General features: G+C 39.4%; 1 protein-coding gene across 1 annotated transcript in view; it reads right to left on the reverse strand.

The window, feature by feature from the left end:
* Positions 1–5,395: 5,395 nt before the first annotated feature.
* PROS1 (protein S) overlaps positions 5,396–20,304 on the reverse strand; it is an 84,622-nt gene continuing 69,713 nt past the window's right edge. Inside the window, exons 13-15 of the mRNA XM_036349484.1 lie at positions 14,518–14,666; positions 9,865–10,090; positions 5,396–6,626 (exon numbers count right to left, since the gene is read on the reverse strand). Coding sequence (XP_036205377.1) covers positions 6,466–6,626; positions 9,865–10,090; positions 14,518–14,666 — 536 coding nt within the window. The 3' untranslated portion in view covers positions 5,396–6,465. The remainder of the gene's footprint in view (positions 6,627–9,864; positions 10,091–14,517; positions 14,667–20,304) is intronic.

Raw genomic sequence — 20,304 nt, forward strand, 5'->3', positions numbered from 1 at the left:
TGCTGCACCACTTATCAAACTCAAGCTCATGTTTTAATTACTTGTCCATTTGTCTTCTATTCCCTAGACCTGTGGTCGGCAAACTGTGGCTCGCGAGCCACATGCAGCTCTTTGGTCCCTTGAGTGTGGCTCTTCCACAAAATACCACATGTAGGCACACGTACAGTGCAATTCAAACTTCATGACCCATGCACAGAAGTTGTTTTTCGGCCTGGGCAAGTCTATTTTGAAGAAGTACTGTTGATATTTGGCTCCGTTGACTAATGAGTTTGCCGACCACTGCCCTAGACTATAAAACTGTTGGTGGCAGGACTAGAGCATTTTCTTCACTGTTTCCTAGGACAGTATCTAGCCCAGAGTTCCAATTATATGATTACTAGAGGCCTGGTGCATGAAATTCATGCACGGGGGGGGGGGGGGTTTGTCCCTCAGCCTGGCCTTCACCCTCTCCAATCTGGGACCCCTTGGGAGATGTTCGACTGCTGGTTTAGAGATTGGGCTTAAACGGGGAGTCGGACATCCCTCTCACAATCTGGGACTGCTGGCTCCTAACCGCTCGCCTGCCTGCCTGCCTGATTACCCCTAACTGCTTCTGCCTGCCTGCCTGATCGCCCCCTAACCACTCCCCTGCTGGCCTGGTTGACACCTAACTGCTCCCCTGCCGGCCCTATCACCCCCAACTGCCCTCCCCTGCTGGCCTGGTCTCCCCTACTTGCCCTCCCCTGCCGGCCTGCTTGCCCCTAACTGCCCAACCAACCAGCCTGGTTGCCCCCAACTGCCGTCCCTGCTGGCCTTATTACCCCACGCAGCCTGCTGTTTGGTCATTACTGTTACTGTGACGGCATCCCAGACAATTTGCATATTCCTCTATTATTAGTATAGATACAAGTTTTCAGAGTCATCATCAGCATTTGCTTAATTGAAAAAATATCACATTTGTCTTCAGAACTATTAAATTGATAATATTATTGGCTGGGATTCAATGATACAGCAGGCTGTATATAGAGTTGGAGATAAAATTTGTTTACTCTAAAAATATAACATTTACTAAGTGATGGGATAACTAATAAGAATAAAGGCACATATAGTTTCAAATTTGGGTACATCTTGGGATACAATTCCAGATTGACATCTTGCTAGTTGCATGTATAAAGAAGGCTAAGTCTGTGTCTATTTTTCAGGAGAGCCAGCTACTAGTCCTCTGTGGCTACCTTGTACATGCCAAATTGGCTCAGGAAGGCTCCAGCATCAACCCCAAGGTTCAATAGGGCTTTAACTACACTTTAATATGCATTATATTTATTACTTACATTTATATAATTTATTATTTTGTTTGCTTATGACTAGGGAACTACAGATAATAATGTTAGATTCTCCCTATGTCAGTTAAATATTAGCCTAATCTCCCTTCTGTTCAAATCAACTTGAAGAAGGATCAAATGTACCAAGCTATTTTTTCCATCTGGAGACTACTCTTATATAATAAAACCTTCATATGCAAATCGACCAAACGGTGGAATGACTGGTTGCTATGAGGTGCACTGACCTCCATGCAGAGGCTCACGGTGGGCTCATGGCTGGCAAGCGCAGCACTGACCTCCATGCAAAGGCTCACAGTGGGCTCGCGGCTGGCAAGCACAGAGGTGGGAGCACTGCTCAGTCAAAAGCCAGACTCAACAGCTGGATAGCACAGTGGCAGTGGCAGGAGCTTCTCCCACCTCCGCTGCAGGTGGGCAGTAAGGAGCAAGGGATTCTGGACTGCGAGAGCCCCAGACTTTGAGAGGGATGTCTGACTGCTGGCTTAGGCCCGATCCCCGGGCAGACATTCCCCAAGGGGTCTTGGATTGTGAGAGGACACAGGCCGGGCTAAGGGAACCCTCCCCCGCCCCCCTCAGTGCAACTGGGCCTCTAGTTACAGAATAATATTTCAGATTCCACCATTTGAAACTTTAGCAGGAAAGATTTCTCACCAGTAAAATACAAATTGTATTGTACAATTTCTCACATAGAACTATTGTCATCATTGGAGTGGGCTTGCTGTGGAAAGTAGTTGCAGAACACAGAAGTGAGTCTGTAAGTTCACTGGATGCTACTCTTATCCACAAGGTCATTGCTATACCATGGCAGGTCTGCAGCACTGCAGAAGTAGTTGCTGTGGCTCAGGATATGCCTCACAGCCTCAGGGTATTACTTGTTCCAAACCACTCCATACTCAGTTCGTTCCACTTCTGACCTTCTTAGCTTCACATTATCTTGATTCAATCTTTTCATGGTATCAATCTGATTTGGTAATCAGACCTTGCAGTGTTTATATTAATATGTACCAGAAAACAGCATAGGATGCTGATCCATGAAACTGCCCTTCACTGTCATACTCTACAAACATGAACACAAGATAGCCAAGAGCTAGGAGTGGACCCAAGTACATCTCTGGATGAACCTTTGACCAATGTCTCTTCCACTGAAGAAAGTCCAATTTTCAAATATAAATTCTCTGTGAAAGCTTGAAACCTGATATTAGTTAGTAACCCATGTGTAAGATCACTGTCAAATCAATCTGTTTGTAAGGAACAAACTACTTAATGTAGAAGCAATGATCAAAAGTTGTTTTGCCTCCATTTCTTAGTACAACCTGAAAGAACCCGCTTTGTAACCCCAAGGAATAGGAATATGAGGCCTACCATGGGCTGACTTGAGTATTGTCATTTCCTATTCAGTTGGGTTTATCTCTTCAGACATTCTACCTTATGCAGAGTAATTACTCAATAATATTTGTTGCTAAATGAATGAATTAGAAATTTTTCACACTTGTCTCTAGAGCAGCGGTTCCCAACCTGTGGGTCGCGACCCCTTTGGCGGTAGAATGACCCTTTCACAGGGGTTGCCTAAGACCATCCTGCATATCAGATATTTCCATTACAATTCATAACAGTAAAAAAGCTGTGGTACATTTACACCATGGGATACTATGCAGCAGTAAAAAAGAAGGATCTTTTATCCTTTGATACAGCATGGAGAAAGACAAGTATCACATGATGTCACTCTTATGTGGAATCTAATGAATAAAATAAACAAAATAGATCCAGAGACACAGAACCATGGAACAGACTGACGAATGTCAGAGGGAAGGCAGGGGTAGGTGGGTAGGTGGAGGGAAGAGATCAACCAAAGAACTTATATGCATATATGCATAGCCCATGGACACAGACAATAAGGTGGTAAAGGCCTGGGATGGGGGTGGGGGTGGGCTATAAGGAGTCAATGGGAGAAAAAAAGGTGACATATGTAATACTTTCAACAATAAAGATTTAAAATAATAACTAGCTAATTACAAAAAAATAAAAATAAAAATCAATGGAAAAAAATCCCCCAGTGAGGGTTAAATAAATAAAATTTCCTCTAATATCCCAGTCTTCTGTACTGACTGTAGAGATTAAAGGCTTAAGGGGTTTCCCAAAGAAATGTCTATTATTAAACAAATATACCCTCCAAAAAAATTTCCCTATCAATAATACCACTTTCAAAATGAAAAGATTATAAGACTCACAGGGATTGATACCGGAATTAAAACTTCAGACAGGAAAACCAAGGTTAGTAACTCTGTTCTCACAAATGAACCACTATTATTACTGACCCATAACCTGTCTGAAAATAGTAATTTCTAGGGGACAATGTACGGACTCTGTCACTTGGATTTTTCATGACAAAGCTCAAATAGCACCAAATATAAACCACTGTTCTCTTTATTTTTTCATAAAAAGCTGGATTTATTATTTCTGACAACTGCACAGTAACTTTTAGTTTGTTCATGTTCCTGGCATCACAAATCTGAAATACAATTTCATTCCTCAATTAAGAACATATACTCTGAAAAGTGATTAGGTTTGTTTTTTTAATCAATCATCCTACATATAGGGTATCTAAAAAATCTTTGCTAAGCAACATATAGCTTTATATTTTTTAATCTCTGCATAAAAATGAAAAAAAACAAATCAAGGCATACAAATTTCATTTTTTCCTGTATTTGAAATACTATCTTTTGTTTCCTTTAACAGATTTTCATATCCATTGCAAAATATTTTGAAGCTCAACTGCCCATTTAAGACAGAACGAAGGAATTCTAGAGTATCTGAACTAAGCACCGTCTTCCCTGAACTGAACGAAGAATTCTATCAGGGTCCCCCTGGGCTTCCCGGCCATGCCTCCCCGCAGATATGAAATCTCATCCTTGTTAGTCATCACACCTGCTGTATCTAAATGCCCCCCTTCGGATGAGTCCAAATGCTTTCAGGAACACTGCGCCTGGGCATGCTGCGGCAGATCTATACTTTCCAATGTATTAATCAGCAAGCTGGCAATCTACAACCTGTCTTGCATAATGTTCAGTACCACAGTTCTCTTTAAAATTAGGAATCTATGTTTCTTGGCAAACATCAAGATCAAAGGTCAAATGAAAGATTCTTAGCCTGAGGTCTAGACACCTTCTCTCTCTAAGCCACATGTGAGTCCATCTCAAAGAAGGATGAAATTTATAAATAAGTACATGGAGCCTCTAAGAAGATTACTGCACGTTGGAAGGTTCTATTTCTAATGACAAATGTGGAATGGATCTGTATAGTTCAGTGTAGTGGGACATAGTTAAATGAGAATCAGAGAGCTCCCCTCTCAAAAAAAACTCATTTTTCCCTTTCTTCCATTCTCTTTTTCTCTTCATAAACTTTCAGTTTTTCTAGGTCCTTATTTGTTTTTAAATCCTCACCCAAGGATATGTTTTACTAATTTTAAAGAGAGGGATAGGAAGAGAGAAACATCCACCGGTTGCCTCCGGTGTGCGCTCCTGGGAGGACGCTCCAACCAACTGAGCCACACAGGCCACCACTCCACTTCCTTAGTTTTTTACACCAAAGTAATCATCAGTAGTTGCTTGCTGAAATGTATTCCCCACAGTACATGGTAGTAATTGGGAGAAAAATTACATCCATTAAGATGGTCTAGCACAATTTCTGGCAAATACTTAATACATGTGACTTTTGCTTTTCTTCCTTTCTCAGCTCCGTGTGTACAATGCAGCCATAACTATTCATCAGATATTTGAGCTTTATCTATCTTTGAACTAAAGAACTACTGTGCTGCATGAAGAGTTACATGCATACTATGTAGTTTTATATTGTTTAAGCAATTTTTAAAAATTTATTGATTGTTGAGAGAAAAAGAGAGATTTGTTGTTCCACATGTTTATGCATTCATTGGTTGCCTGGTGTATTGTGCCCTGACCAGGGATCGATCCCACAACCTTAGAGTATCAGGACAATGTTCTAACCAACTGAGCTACCTGGCCAGGTCTATAACTTTATGTTCTGTTCAAAGAGTTGATAGAATATAGATAACATTCATATAAATTTTAAAAATATACAGCAATTTATTATGTTTTACATGATACAAAATACCTCTAGTGGGAAAAAATAGTTTATTCTCTAAAACTGTCAATGAAACATAAGATACATTCTTAATGTGAATCACAGGTTTAGGAGTGATAGAACTACTTGCTCCAAAGACACAATATTAACGATGTCCCTCTGTTGTTACTCTTTCATTAAAATCTATTTTAGTTTTCATAGTTCCCTTTATCCTTCAATAAACAGTCACACTCTGGCAACTTATTCAGGTAATTAAAGTTGGAATCATTCATTCTTTCCATCATTAAGTTCTAATCTGGAGCTTGTGTGACCAGCACAGTCAAATTTAAAGAATGTACCCACTCCCAGTTTCCACACCCATCCCAGCACCATCTGGTAGCTCATCCTCGTGGAATCCAATAAGTAACTGGTAAGATTCATGTGCTGCTGTCTGAAAATGTGTCCACTTGTTCGCTAATTCAGTAAAACTACTGGTTCAAATGTGAAGCCAGTGAAAGAAAGGTGAAGCCGAAGCTGGTGCCCCTGAGGAGTTGTTTTGGAATAAAGCTGTAAGGCCTCCCACTCAATTCAAATTAATAGGCCACTCACTGTCTCTTCTGCTTTCATTAGGAAGAAACAAAAACAAAATAGTATCTGCTATGATCAATAGTACTTAGTCTCCTGAACATTTGTTTAGGTTTACTTCCTTGCCTTCCAATAAAACTAGATATTTAGACACTAGTTCATGATGACACAATTAAAATTTACCTTTACAAACATAAAAATGAAGAAATGTCATTTGTAGCAAAAATTCAAATTAACTTTCTTATGTTTTTTCATTATTTAATTTCTAGACAGCAACAGAGGTAAGAACTTTTTAATGTGATTTATATCACAAGAGAATCTTGTTTCCTCAAAAAAGGACCTTTTTAAAATTCCAAGAAGGTCAAACAAAGTACCATAAAATAATTAAGGTCTGCCCATCATAAGTAAAACCCTTCAACTATTTTTGAAATGTAAGTATAATTACAAAAAGGGAAAAAGATGTTATCAGCAGACAAAAGATGACTTAAGGGCTCTTTCTGTTTTCCAAAACTGATGGACATGTGTGAGCTCTAATATCATTGTGTTTAGAAACGGCTTCATCCAGATCCAGCTGTACACCATTCACATTCACTTCCATGCAGCCATTAAAAAAGGCAGTCACTGGCGTTGCACTGAATGGAACAACTGTAAAAGACAATATCAAAAAAATCAGTCCAAGATTTTTACCATCTTATTTGCTTACACTTAGAGGAATTACTCAAACTTCCCATTCCCAACCAAATTCTACCCCTAAGGGAAAAGTTAATAATGTAATTCTATTTAATAAATTTATATAAGAGAGTCTATGTGTATAAGGCACTGTGCATAGCACTGAACTCAGAATACATGAGTTCCTTTCATTTCATAAACACAATCAGTTCCACCCAAACCTAAGATAAACACACTTGGGAGAAATGAGCACATTCTTACTTATAATGTGGAACTTCATTATTGTCTCTTTAAATCTGAGCAACAGTTTAAGTACTGTTAAATCACTTTTTCAACTCTAAATTATAGTTACTTAGAAATCTTTTTTAAATGCCATGATAAATATGTTTCTTTTATTATTACTGGAATTAAAGCAAATTTCTTTATTTTCCAAAGAAATAGTTTCTTGCTGAGCACACACTGGCAGATCATGATAGGGAATTCACTTTTATGTAATGTTTGGTTCTAAAAAATAACAATTTTAATGATGCTTCAGTGAATAGTTTATGGTCTCTGGGGCTTTCTATACTTTCACTCTCTTTATCAAATTTAATACGTAGGTAACATCCTTGGATTCCTGAGAACTACAGTTCACCGTAAAAACATCTATCTCTCTATTGTTTTCTCTCTCTCTCTTTTTTTTTTTTTTTTTTTTTGGCATCTCCACTCCATGAATCTTAATTCCCAATAGATATTCTCAGTCCTTACTCTTCTTCCTCAGTACCTTAAGCAAATATATATATATATACACACACGCACATATATATATATATATACACATACATACACACATATATGTATATATACACATATATGCATATATATTTTAAATTTTCTACTCTAACTTGACAATACACTTTTCTGTGGGCTTATATTTATTAAGAAACCCTTTTAACTGTGGCTGAGCACTATGGATTATGCCACTATTATAAAAATACCTCAGAATGATCAATTTTCCCTGATTTTTAATTCATAACATGCAATTTAATATGCCTATTTTGCATAACAATTATAATTTACCCATCCCACAGTTTACATACACTCTTAATATCTCAATTTTCAGTTCCCCTTAATTTTTCCTCTTTTTTCTAAACCCATCTCGCCTGAAGTCAGTCTTCAGTGCTGTTGCCAAAGTCCTGGAACCACTGAAGTTTTCATAATTTCACTTCTTTTAAAAACTGCATTCAAATAATTTGTGAATGAGATAGTAGTGGGTTTCAACATAGAATTTACTCATTTGAACTCTAATTATAATTCCTAATAATTAACCATGCTAACTTAACTAACTTCCTAATAATCAACCAACTTTACACAGTTATCTTTATCTGTCTATTTATCTATAACTGTTAGAGCCTATTTATTTCTATTCCTCCAAAACCCAGATATAAATTCCATATATGGGAAATGAAGATCCTGATCAGTTAAAGTAATGGAATGAAGGTTACTAAAGTCCAGACATCAAACTCAGAATTCTCCCCATAAGAGTAACCTGCAAAGGTATTTGATAATTATTTTAAAGAACTTTCTGCCTCAATTTTTTTTTTTTTGCCATTTAAAGTAAAATATTTATGCCAATTTCGTATTTTCTAATATTAAGTTAAAGATGAACCTGCTTTGCCTCCAGTTTTGTCCATCTTGGTGTGAAATCCCCACCCATGCTACTGCTCATGCTGGATGCCTAGGAGATCCTACCCCAGTAATCATTAAATCCTATTAGTTTCATTTCTCTTATACATCTCCGATTTAATCACTGTATACCATCTCCACTGTCATCACTGTGGTTCAACAGCATCCTCATCTGTAAAATGGGGTAATAAGAGTACCTACTTGACAAAACTGTTTTGAAGATTCAGTGAGTGGATACATGTGAAGCACTATGAACAGGTAGGACAGTTGTTGCTGCTGTTATTAATACTGCGCCTTCACCTGGACTACTTCCGGAGCCCCCAACTCATCTTGTCCATTTTTTCCTCCCATCTGTCCATCTCCATTCATTATACAGGGTGCTATATTGATGATATACAACTTGCTTGTCTAAAACTTTGTAATGATTTTCATAGCTCTTAAAATTAGACTCAGGACACTGTCCCAGGAGTACAAGCCTCCTAATTCCCCGCCACCCCCACCCAGTTCAGAGCCTCATCCTGCACTGCCATCCCCCTGCTCAGTGTGCTTTCACCATACTGATCTCTATATTCCTCACGCATGTCAACCCCTTCCCATTTTTCCAGCACATAAACCATTTTATTTGCATATTAATGCTAATCCCCACCCCCACCACCTGATTAAATTCTTTTAATCCTTCAAATACCAGATTTATATCTTGGGTGGGGAGAGGTAGAAGAGGCAAAAGGGGAAATAAATGGTAATGGAAGGAGACTGAAGTTAGGACAATTTTATCTTTTAAAATTTTTCTAATTACTTGCTCAGTGTCTGCCTCTGCCAGTAGATTGTAAAACCCTTAATAGCAGGGATCATATCTGTTTATTACTGTATTCCTAGTGCCAGGATGTAGATTCTTAAGAAATACTGGGTGAAGAATGGATGAATTGAAGAATAAATATTGAATTCACAAGACTATTATGAGGATGAAATGAAATAATAAATTCTTTCTGGCTAGGATAGCCAAATGAGGCAAAATGTGGTTAGTTTCAGTTCACATTTAAAAAAAATAAACAAAAATGTACAATAAAATGTCAATTCAAACCATGAGGAAAAGAATAATGGATATAGGAATTTTGTTTTCCCCTCCGATGTCCTTTTACTAAAATTACTTATTTAAAATACTATTGTTAGGTTTGATCAAATAATTGAATCACTACCCCTGCCCTGGGAACTGACCTGTAGGCCACTTCAGAATGCACATTCCCTTCCCCTTAGACCACATTCCACTTGCTAAGGCCATTATCTCCCCCCTCTGGACTTTCCCAGGATCTGGACCTGCACAGAGAATACTCTGCCCAGGAAAAAACCCGCCTAGAGTCCTTTAAAATCTCTGATTCCCTGTATTTGGGTGCTGGCATCATTTTGGGGCTTAGCCCATCTGTTATCCAGACGACCTAATAAATTCATAATCCCTCACCACTTTGGCTTCATGCGTTCCTCCTTTGGTGACTCTAACAACTATCCCTGTGATTAAAAATACACTTTTTAAAACTGAAGAAAAAGCAGATACCTGGAAGGCCACCCAGGTAAGTGGCTACTTTTCCTTTCATTGCTTTGTCCAAGATGCCAAATTCTCTTTGAAGATCTTCAGAGTAGATGATGTCATATTTAAGTGGAGTCACCAGCTCCAGATTTGTTCTGTTGATTCTGAATTCCAGATGAGATTGTTGACTGGAACACAGACTTAAGGCCTCTATCCGGAATATTACCGTATTTTCAACGGATACCAGGATATCCTGAAGAACAGGCAGACTCAGTATAAGCAAGTGCTGATGGTGATACTACTTAAGAGTGATTTAGGGGTTTTGAAACTCAAAAACTGAATTTCAATGAGAAAAAAATGTGTGATAGTGGAGAACCAAGATGGCGGCATAGGTTAACGCCGGAGTTTGCTGCCTTGAACAACTACTTCAAAAGTGAAACTAAAAAACGGAACAGACATCACCCAGAACCACAGGAACGCTGGCTGAGTGGAAGTCCTACAACTAGGAGGAAAGAGAAACGCAAAGGGACACTCAGAGGAGGCGCAGTGCTGAAGTCAAATTCTGAGGTGCGGAGTGCGCGGAGCGGGCTGGCGGCGGAGGGCGCGGTTGGCGTTTTCAATCGGGAGGGAGTCGCAGACTCTGAGCTCCAGATACAGGCGAGTCTTTAGGGACCCAGACTCAAACGGGAGAAGCGGGACTGTCTGGCTTCGGTCAGAGCGAGTGCAGCTTTCTCTCCGAGCTTTGCAGCGAGTGCTGGGACTCAGAGAGGCAGAGCCCCTGGGGACAGGACTGAGAGCCGCCATAACTGCTCTCTCCGGCCCACCCTGTTGATCCTGTGCGACCCGCCCCACCCAAGCCCTGCACAGAGGCATTTGCCGGATAGCCTCAGGCAAAGGCTAGATTAGCACCTCCCAGGAGGACAGAAGTTCTCTCACTGCAGACACAGCTGATTCTCATAGCCACTTGGCCTGGAGATCAAACCCTCCCTGGTATTAGCTACAACAACCAAGGTTTAACTATAAGACTGTGCACAAAGACCACTAGGGGGTGCACCAAGGAAGCATAACAAAATGCGGAGACAAAGAAACAGGACAAAATTGTCAATGGAAGATATAGCGTTCAGAACCACACTTTTAAGGTCTCTCAAGAACTGTTTAGAAGCCGCCGATAAACTTAATGAGATCTACAAGAAAACTAATGAGACCCTCAATGTTATATTGGGGAACCAACTAGAAATTAAGCATACACGGACTGAAATAACGAATATTATACAGACTCCCGACAGCAGACCAGAGGAGCGCAAGAATCAAGTCAATGATTTGAAATGCGAGGAAGCAAAAAACACCCAACCGGAAAAGCAAAATGAAAAAAGAATCCAAAAATGCGAGGATAGTGTAAGGAGCCTCTGGGACAGCTTCAAGCGTACCAACATCAGAATTATAGGGGTGCCAGAAGTTGAGAGAGAGCAAGATATTGAAAACCTATTTGAAGAAATAATGACAGAAAACTTCCCCCACCTGGTGAAAGAAATAGACTTACAGGTCCAGGAAACGCAGAGAACCCCAAACAAAAGGAATCCAAAGAGGACCACACCAAGACACATCATAATTAAAATGCCAAGAGCAAAAGACAAAGAGAGAATCTTAAAAGCAGCAAGAGAAAGAAACTCAGTTACCTACAAGGGAATACCCATACGACTGTCAGCTGATTTCTCAACAGAAACTTTGCAGGCCAGAAGGGAGTGGCAAGAAATATTCAAAGTGATGAATACCAAGAACCTACAACCAAGATTACTTTATCCAGCAAAGCTATCATTCAGAATTGAAGGTCAGATAAAGAGCTTCACAGATAAGGAAAAGCTAAAGGAGTTCATCACCACCAAACCAGGATTATATGAAATGCTGAAAGGTATCCTTTAAGAAGAGGAAGAGGAAGAAAAAGGTAAAGATACAAATTATGAACAACAAATATGTATCTATCAACAAGTGAATCTAAGAATCAAGTGAATAAATAATCTGATGAACAGAATGAACTGGTGATTATAATAGAATCAGGGACATAGAAAGGGAATGGACTGACTATTCTTGAGGGGGAAAGGGGTGTGGGAGATGCGGGAAGAGACTGGACAAAAATCGTGCACCTATGGATGAGGACAGTGGGTGGGGAGTGAGGGCGGAGGGTGGGGCGGGAACTGGGAGGAGGGGAGTTATGGGGGGGAAAAAAGAGGAACAAATGTAATAATCTGAACAATAAAGATTTAATTAAAAAAAAAAGAATAATTCTCAAGGATAACCAAGAATATTTTTAAAAGAAAAAAAAAAAGAAAGAAAAAAATGTGTGATAGAGCCTCCAAATTTAAATGAAAACATTACTAATTATTATCTCTATATATAAAAGGCTAATATGCAAAGTGTCCCCTCGGAAGTTTGACTGGGAGACCAGGAGTTCGATCGCTGACCATCGGGGGTGGTACGGAATGAAGGAAGACCCTGCTGGCAGCTGGGGAAGGAAGGCCCCAATCAGCCCTGATCACTGGCCAGGCCTAGGGACCCCACCCATGCAAGAATTTCGTGCAACGCGCCTCAAGCAATAATCATAATTTTAGAATATACATTAGTTTCATAAACTTCAGGTTTAGCTAAGATGTAAATGTATGGTGACTTCTGAAAATTCAATAAACCATCAGAGTTGTGATACCAACAACAAGAACCTAGTGTCTTAAGCAATGTTTTTCTATTTATGAACCTTCCTCACTTCAAGACTTGCATATATATATATATATATATATATATATATATATATATATCCTGAATCACTATTTGTTAGGAAAAAAGACTTGGAAAATTTAAAGTGCTTTAGTAAGACTGAAGAGATTTTTGTATCACCTAAGCAATCTTATAGACTTGGGAAAAAGTAAATGAGTAAACCAGGAGAGAGAAACAACAGGGATCACCAGCAGTAAGTTACAGAGTATTTAACAGATGATTCTCAAAAGAAAAAATGTACTTATTTTGCTGAACTTTTCAAACTACTGATACACAAAAGTACTCAACTTGTTGAGTGTGATTTATGCATATAGCTTATTTGGATACAGAGGAAATGTTAATGTGAAGAGAGAAAATAAAATCAAAACTAGAGAGATGCAGTGCTAGATGCATGCTTCCCAGATGGCAGAGAGAGTCTGAAGTGCCTACTCAGGAATCCAAGATGCTTATGTTAAGTCTATACATCTCAAATACAGGTTACTCAAGAAGATCTGTTACTGTGTTACATGTTCCAGATCCTTGAACTCGTTTAGACTTAAAGATGGTCAGCTGAAAAGCTGTTCCAGAATGATCAGTAGCGTGTGGAATAATATTATAAAACAAAGTACACAGATCCTGAGAAAGCAATCTGACATGCCAAAATAGGGAGCCACGGAGACAAATGGCAAAGAGATGACATAAATATCAAAGGCATGGCCAGCAGGAGCATGAACGTAATGTTAAAGATAGGAATTCCATTTTGTTTATTTAAAAAATAACAAAAAAAAAACAAGCAAACAAAAAGCTGTGATCCCAGTATGGTAAGCTCCTGTGGTGGTAGATTAGTGATAAAAACTCAGCAGGATCTTTTCAGGTTGCTTAGAGTTAACTACCAGAAACTCCTCCAGGTCATCTTTTAAGTTGCAAACAACACCTTTTTATTACTACAGACATTATTCAATTACATATCTCTCTAAAAGCTCCAGAGAGCATCCACGCCAACCTTGGCACAAATGTAAGCTTCTTGCTGTAGCTTGTTGGAATCCACAGTGGGTAACATGAGAACAGAGCTATCAGCCTCTAATAGAAAGTAGAATAATACAGATCTTCTGATAAGTCTCATGTTTCCTTTGAAGCAAGCATTTTTCCTGTTCTGCCTCCTAATTTTAAACCAGAGTTGCCAGCAAGAAGCCACGTGAACTGCTTTTAGTTTTCTCTAGTCTTTCCTAATTTACTTGTGGGAGAAAAGATTACGTGTGCCAGAAAACACAAGCATTATAATTAGGCACTGAATAGCTGAGAGCAGAGTGTAGTCAGACTCACTTCTATTGTGCCAGTACAGACTAATTCCCATGATTCCTCCAAAATTCTGAATAAGGGTGGATCCCTATGTACTCTGGAAAGGCTCCAAGCAGCCTGTGTGTGAGTCTGCTTAATCTTAGCTACAGATGCAATAAAGCTTTTCAATTTCTCACCCTTACTTCTGGGTTCAGACCTCAGAAATAAGCCAGAAAAAAAGTAACAATAATGGATATCTATTGAGTCCTTAATGATGTGCTAGAGATTGTATCAAATACTTCACATCAGTTATCTCATTTAATCATTAGAATAGCATTTTGAGGTAAAGATTGCTATTATATTCATTTTACAGATTTAAACAAAAAGCAAGAATCATAGCCCGGCCAGCATGGCTCAGTGGTTGAACGTCGACCTATGAACCAGGAAGACATGGTTTGATTCCTGGTCAGGACACATGCCCAGGTTGCAGGCTCATTCCCCAGTGTGGGGCATGCAGGAGGCAACAGATCAATGATTCTCTCTATTTATTGATGTTTCTATCTCTCTCTCCCTCTCCCTTCCTCTCTGAAATCAATAAAAATATATTTAAAAAGAAAAACAGAAAACACGGATCATAAAGGGTTAGAATAAAGTTACCTGAAGCTTCTCAGAGGAGGAGTCTACCAAGGACAAGGCAAAGGGCACTGTGTCCCCTGAAACCAAGGCAAACATAACGCCAGTGCCCGTGGATGGACGAATATTCAAAACCACATTTACATGCCAAGCATCAGGGTTTGATATATTATCTGTTTAAACAAACAAACAAAAATTAGGATCAAAGTACAGCAGAAGGAATTATTATAATCTCATTACTATTCAAAGCCATTTTTGTGTAATACTAGAGATTTTAGTTCTTCCTGCTCAGTGACCTATATGACCTAGACAAAACAAAACACAGAGAAACATTAATGCAGGCAAGAAACACATAAACAAAACCCCACCTTTCTGTTCTTCCCAGAGTGGGATTCTGGACGGTGGCATTTAGGATTATTATGCATTTTCCTTGTTTGCTCTTTAACAGCTCTCCCTTCCACTTTGCATACTCACCAATGCTCAAATCTCAGAGTGGTCATATTTTAAAGTACGCATTTAGAAGGAAATTCAACAACTTCATCGTAATATATCTGAGGGAAAATTTGGGTGTAGCTGTCATTACAACATCACCACTTCCCATCCATAAAGAGGTGAGGTTAGAGCAATAGAAAGGGAAAATATGATTTCTATGCATAGGGGAGTTGGGTAGTTTGATAATAGAGAGATACTCTTCAGTCAACAGCTAACTTTGACATTTGATAGAGACTCTTCTGTTATTTTCTTGCATAATACCTAACATTCTTTTTCTTAATTACTAGGTTAATTGCCTACCACATTACGATGCAAGCTCTCTACATGTCTCTACCATCATTGTGTTTTCCACAGAAGTCACTCAACACATATTTGTTGAATTAATGTTTCCAAAATTGTTCGATTCCTAAAAATATTAGTTCACAATCTGAATGCAGTCTTCCTCATTTAATAAAGTAAAATATAACAATAACTCAAATACCACTTAGGGGCTTTGAAAGGATGAATGTGAATGGACAACATAATTTTCCTTTGACAACATGTTCTTCCATTTAGCCACATCTAATGCTATTATATTTTTTCATTATAATAGTCTAATTCCCTTCAAGAAAAAATATTTTTTATGTAATCATTTTGAATTAAGTAAATTTAAGGCAATAACAAAGTCAAACTAAAATGAACGTGCAAATGCTCAGAAACTACAATGTAAAATTAAATATTAATTTAAAAGTAGATCTCTTTCAAATTACCCATAAAAAACTACTTGCTTATTAAAGTTCTTTTTTCAGACACAATATAATTCTTATTTTCCTCTTTTTCTGAATTTTTTCCTCAATTCAACAAATTGTTGTAGGCCAATTATTTTCCTGTATTCAGTAATCAATCCACTTTAAATATTTTTAAAAATCCTTTAGCCCTAGCCAATTTGACTCAGTGGATAGAGCCCAAACTGAAAGGTCAAGTTTGATTCGGTCAAGGACACATACCTTAGTTGCAGGCTCAATCCCTGGCCTGGTCCAGGCATGTGCAGGAGGCAAGCAATCGATGTGTCTCTCTCCCATCAATGTTTCTTTCTCTCTGTCTCTCCCTCTCCCTTCTAATCTCTCTAAAAACCTGTGCAAAAATATCGTCAGGTGAGGATTAACAACAACAACAACAAAAAGCCTTTATTTACAGAACAGAAATAAAAGTTTAAAGCACTGTATTAATTTATGTTAAAAAAAAGAAACAGAAAGTATTGGTATAAGACTCTTCCGTAAAACTGTAGTAAGTCTTTTTCAGATTGCAAATAAACACAATTAAAATATAATGTTTTCTTAAAGCAGAGATATCAGATTAACACTAACTTTATAATGTAAACTCTTAGTAGCTCAAATATGGAACTCATAAAACAGAAAAAGACAAAGAACCCAATAAAATAATTAAAATATACCATATGGAGAGATACTCAACTTTAGTAAAAATTGGGATAATACTATTTAAAACTATGTATAAGATTTAATTTATGAATTCTCCAATTGAAAAGAAATCTCAAGCATAAACCTGTTTTTTCTGTTGGTAGAAGTAGAAATTGACAAAAATCTTTGGAAGAGAATCTGATCAAACAGTAAGAAGTACATTTGCATAACCTCTGAGAGAAATAATCTAAGAATATCCTAAAGACTTAATTACATAAAGGTACAAGGATGCATGCCCAAGGATACTCATGGAAGAATTATTTGCAAAGGTAAAAGCTTGGGATCAGTCTGGCAAGTCTGTAGAAAACTGGAAAGAGCACTGTCCCCGCCCTTACAACATCAAGAGCCCAATTATCTACATAATCACAGCTTGTCTTGGCAGAGCAACTAATTAGAAACCTAAAGAAAGACAGGTGCTTCCAAGGAGGGACAGGATGAGAGTACTCACTTACCCAAGGCAAACACTACATACTATACAATTTGGTAAGAAGAATTTAGCTTAAAAAAATGTTTTTATCTTTATTGTTGAAACTATTACAAATGTTGCCCTTTTTTCTCCCATTGCCCCCCATCCACTTGGTTTGCGCGGGGTCACAAGCCTTTACTACCCTACTGTTTGTATTCATAGGTACTGCATATATGCATATGTTTTTTGGTTAATCTCTTCCCACCTCCAATCACCCTACCCTCTGAGATTTTTCAGTTTATTCCATGCTTCCATGCCTCTAGTTCTACTTTATTCATCAATTTATTTTGTTCACTAGATTCCCTGTTCATTTATTATTTTTAGATTTAACTGTTGATAGGTATGTATTTATTGATTTTTTATCTTTTCTTCTCCTTCTTCTTCTGAAAGATTAGCATTCAACATTTCATGTAATACTGGTTTAGTGGTGATGAACTCCATTAGCTTTTTTTTTGTGTCTGTGAAACTCTATCTCACCTTCAATTCTAAATGGTAGCTTTCCTGGGGAGGGTGATCTTGGCTGTAGAACCTGGCTACTCATCACTTTGAATATTTCTTGCCACTCCCTTTTGGGCTGCAAAGTTCCTGTTGAGAAATTGGCTGACAGTTCTATGGGCACTCCCTTATAGGTAACTAACTGCTTTTCCCTTGCTGCTTTTAAGATTCTTTGTCTTTATCCTTTGGCATTTTAAATATGATGTGTCTTGATGTGGGCCTCTTTGGGTTTCTCTTGTATGGGACTCTCTGTGCTTCTATACTTGTAAGTCTATTTCTTTCACCAGGTAGGGGAAGTTTTCTGTCATTATTTCTTCAAATAGGTTTTCAATAGCTTCCCCTCTCTCTTCTCCTGATACCCCCATGATGTGAGTGATAGTATGCTTGAAGTTGTCCCAGAGGCTCCTTACACTCTCTTCATATTTTTGGATTTTTTTTCTTTTTGCTCTTCTGATTAGGTATTTTTTTGCTTCCTCATATTCCAAATTGCATCCTCTACTCTACTGTTGAGTCCCTATCAATTATTCTTCATTTCAATTCATGTATCCTTCATTTATGACTGATCTTTTTTCATGTCTTTGGTGTTCTCACTAATTTCCTTGAAATTCTCACTACGATCCTTGAAGCTCTCCTTCAGATCCTTGAGCATCCTTATTAACTATTGTTTGGAACTCTGTATCTAGTAGTTTGCTTATTTCCATTTCATTTAGTTCTTTTTCTGGAGATGTCTTCTGTTATTTCATTTGTGACACATTTCTTTGTCTCTGCATTTTGGCTGCTTCCCCATGTCTGTTTCTATGTATTAGGTAGAGCTGCTATGTCTCCTGGAACTGGAAGAGTGGCCTTCTGTAGCAGGTGTCCTGTAGGCCCCAGTGGCTCATCCTCCCGTCACCTGAGATGGCACTCTATGTGCACACCAGTGTCAGCTTTGTGCACAGTTTTATTGTAGTTGAGCCCTGATTGCTGTTGGTGGAATTGACACCCAGGCCAATTGAAGGAACTGACCCCCAGGCCAATTGTCTGTGAGGACCAGCTGCAACTACAGCAGAAGAGTTGCTATGCAGGAGACACCCCTATGGAGCAGGACTTGCTTCAATGGGGCTTTGGTGCTCACTGAGTTTGCCCCTTGAGCGTGTTGCTTGTGGATGTATAAAGCTGTAATCTGGCATGGTCTGAAGCTGTCCACCAGGTACATTGGCTCTGGGGCCCTTTTGGAGGTGCAAAGTCAGCCACTGCCTGTGCCCTGCCTGGGGCCACCTACCGGGAGCTACAGAGTGATCTGCAGATGGCTGCTACTTGTGTTGGCCTTAGAAGTGCCCAGGAGAGCCCAGCTGTTAAGCAAGGCAGGCTGCTGCTAGTGCTGGGCCTGGGGCCTCTTATTGAGAGGTATGAGGCACACTAATGCTAGCTGATGCCTATTTGTGATATTTTAGGAAAATCTGAAGCCTGAGCCAGGACAGGCTATTCATATGGAATAGCTGCTACAAACAGCTTGTGTGGGGCTGCAAATTGAGTGGGGTGGTATCTCAGGGAATCACCATAGTGGAGCAAACAGTATAAGCCAGGTTGGTGGAGACTTGGATATGGTGCCTGCCAGTCAGGGGGAGCTCTCAGCATAGGAACAATGACCCCTGCAAGGACCCCTGTCTGGGAGAAAGCTGTCCCCAAGTTCTTGATCCGATGCCAGACAATCCAGTTCCTCCCGTATGTCCCTGGATCCTCCCAAGCCACTGCCTCAAGCACTGGAGCTCAGAGGGAGTGAATCTGAGTAAGTCTATGTGCTTCCCTTTAAAAGAAATTGCCTGGGACTCCAGCAGTCTCCCTGTCACTCAGCCATAATCCCTGCTGGTTTTTATAGCTGAAGTTTTGGGGGGGGCTTCTCTTCCAGCACTGGAACCCTGGGCTGAGGAGTCTGGTATGGGGCTTGCTCACCACTGGAGGCCTCTGAAGCCTAGATATCCCTCCTGATTAAAAACATGCTACACATGGGTGTCAGACCAAGCCGGTCCACGCCTTTGCCCTTCCTATCGGTCTCAATATGCTTTCTTCTTTACTTCTCTAGTTGTAGGACTTCCATTCAGTCATATTTCAGGCAGTTCTGAATGATGGCTGTTCTGTATTTTAGTTGTAATTTTGATGTGGTTGTGGGAGGCAGTGAGTACTGGAATTTACCTATGCCGTCATCATGGTTCTAGAACTAGGTAAAATTTTAACAACTTCCTAAAGTCTTAGTGGGAGCTGGTGTGATAAATAAGCTGTGGGAACTGCAGAAACACTATAAATTCATACCCATTCATAGGCTTTCTACACAGACCTTACTGGGTGCTCAAGAGAAAAACTGGGGGCAGAGATAGAGTTTAAAGAGTGCCTTTTTCCTAGTGCAGGCCTAGGAAAGAGAAGCAGCAACCAGCAGGAAAGGCACAAAGTCTCACCCAGATCATTCTCTGTGTCTTCCACACAATTAAAGCCTTAAAGCATGGGGGGAAAGTCGAAAACCTGCCACCATTAGGACACATATGAAGACCCATGTACCTACAGATTATAGAAAGGAAACAAGAAAACAAAAACAATCTACCATGAAGGAGAAACAGAAAAATACCTGAATCCAAGACATCTCCCCACTGCTGTGAGGGAGAGAGACAATGAAAAGTCCAATCCTGAGCCCCAGGAATACAACACTCACCCAATGTTATATAGGCAGTTAGACAGACAGGAGCAGAGCAAGGATGGTGGGCCAGGTACAGAAACTCACCAGACCAGAAAGCCCTAGATGCCTAACAAGGAGCAAAACTGGGGGGGAAAAGAACCTCATCCCCAGGGCAACCTTTCCTCCCCTAGTATATTGCTGGTCATGCAAGTTTAGAATACCACCTCCCCCTCCCCTCGACCTTTTCCTTCCTA

The sequence above is a fragment of the Myotis myotis genome, unplaced genomic scaffold, assembly GCF_014108235.1.
Source record: "Myotis myotis isolate mMyoMyo1 unplaced genomic scaffold, mMyoMyo1.p scaffold_m19_p_2, whole genome shotgun sequence".
NCBI lineage: Eukaryota > Metazoa > Chordata > Mammalia > Chiroptera > Vespertilionidae > Myotis > Myotis myotis.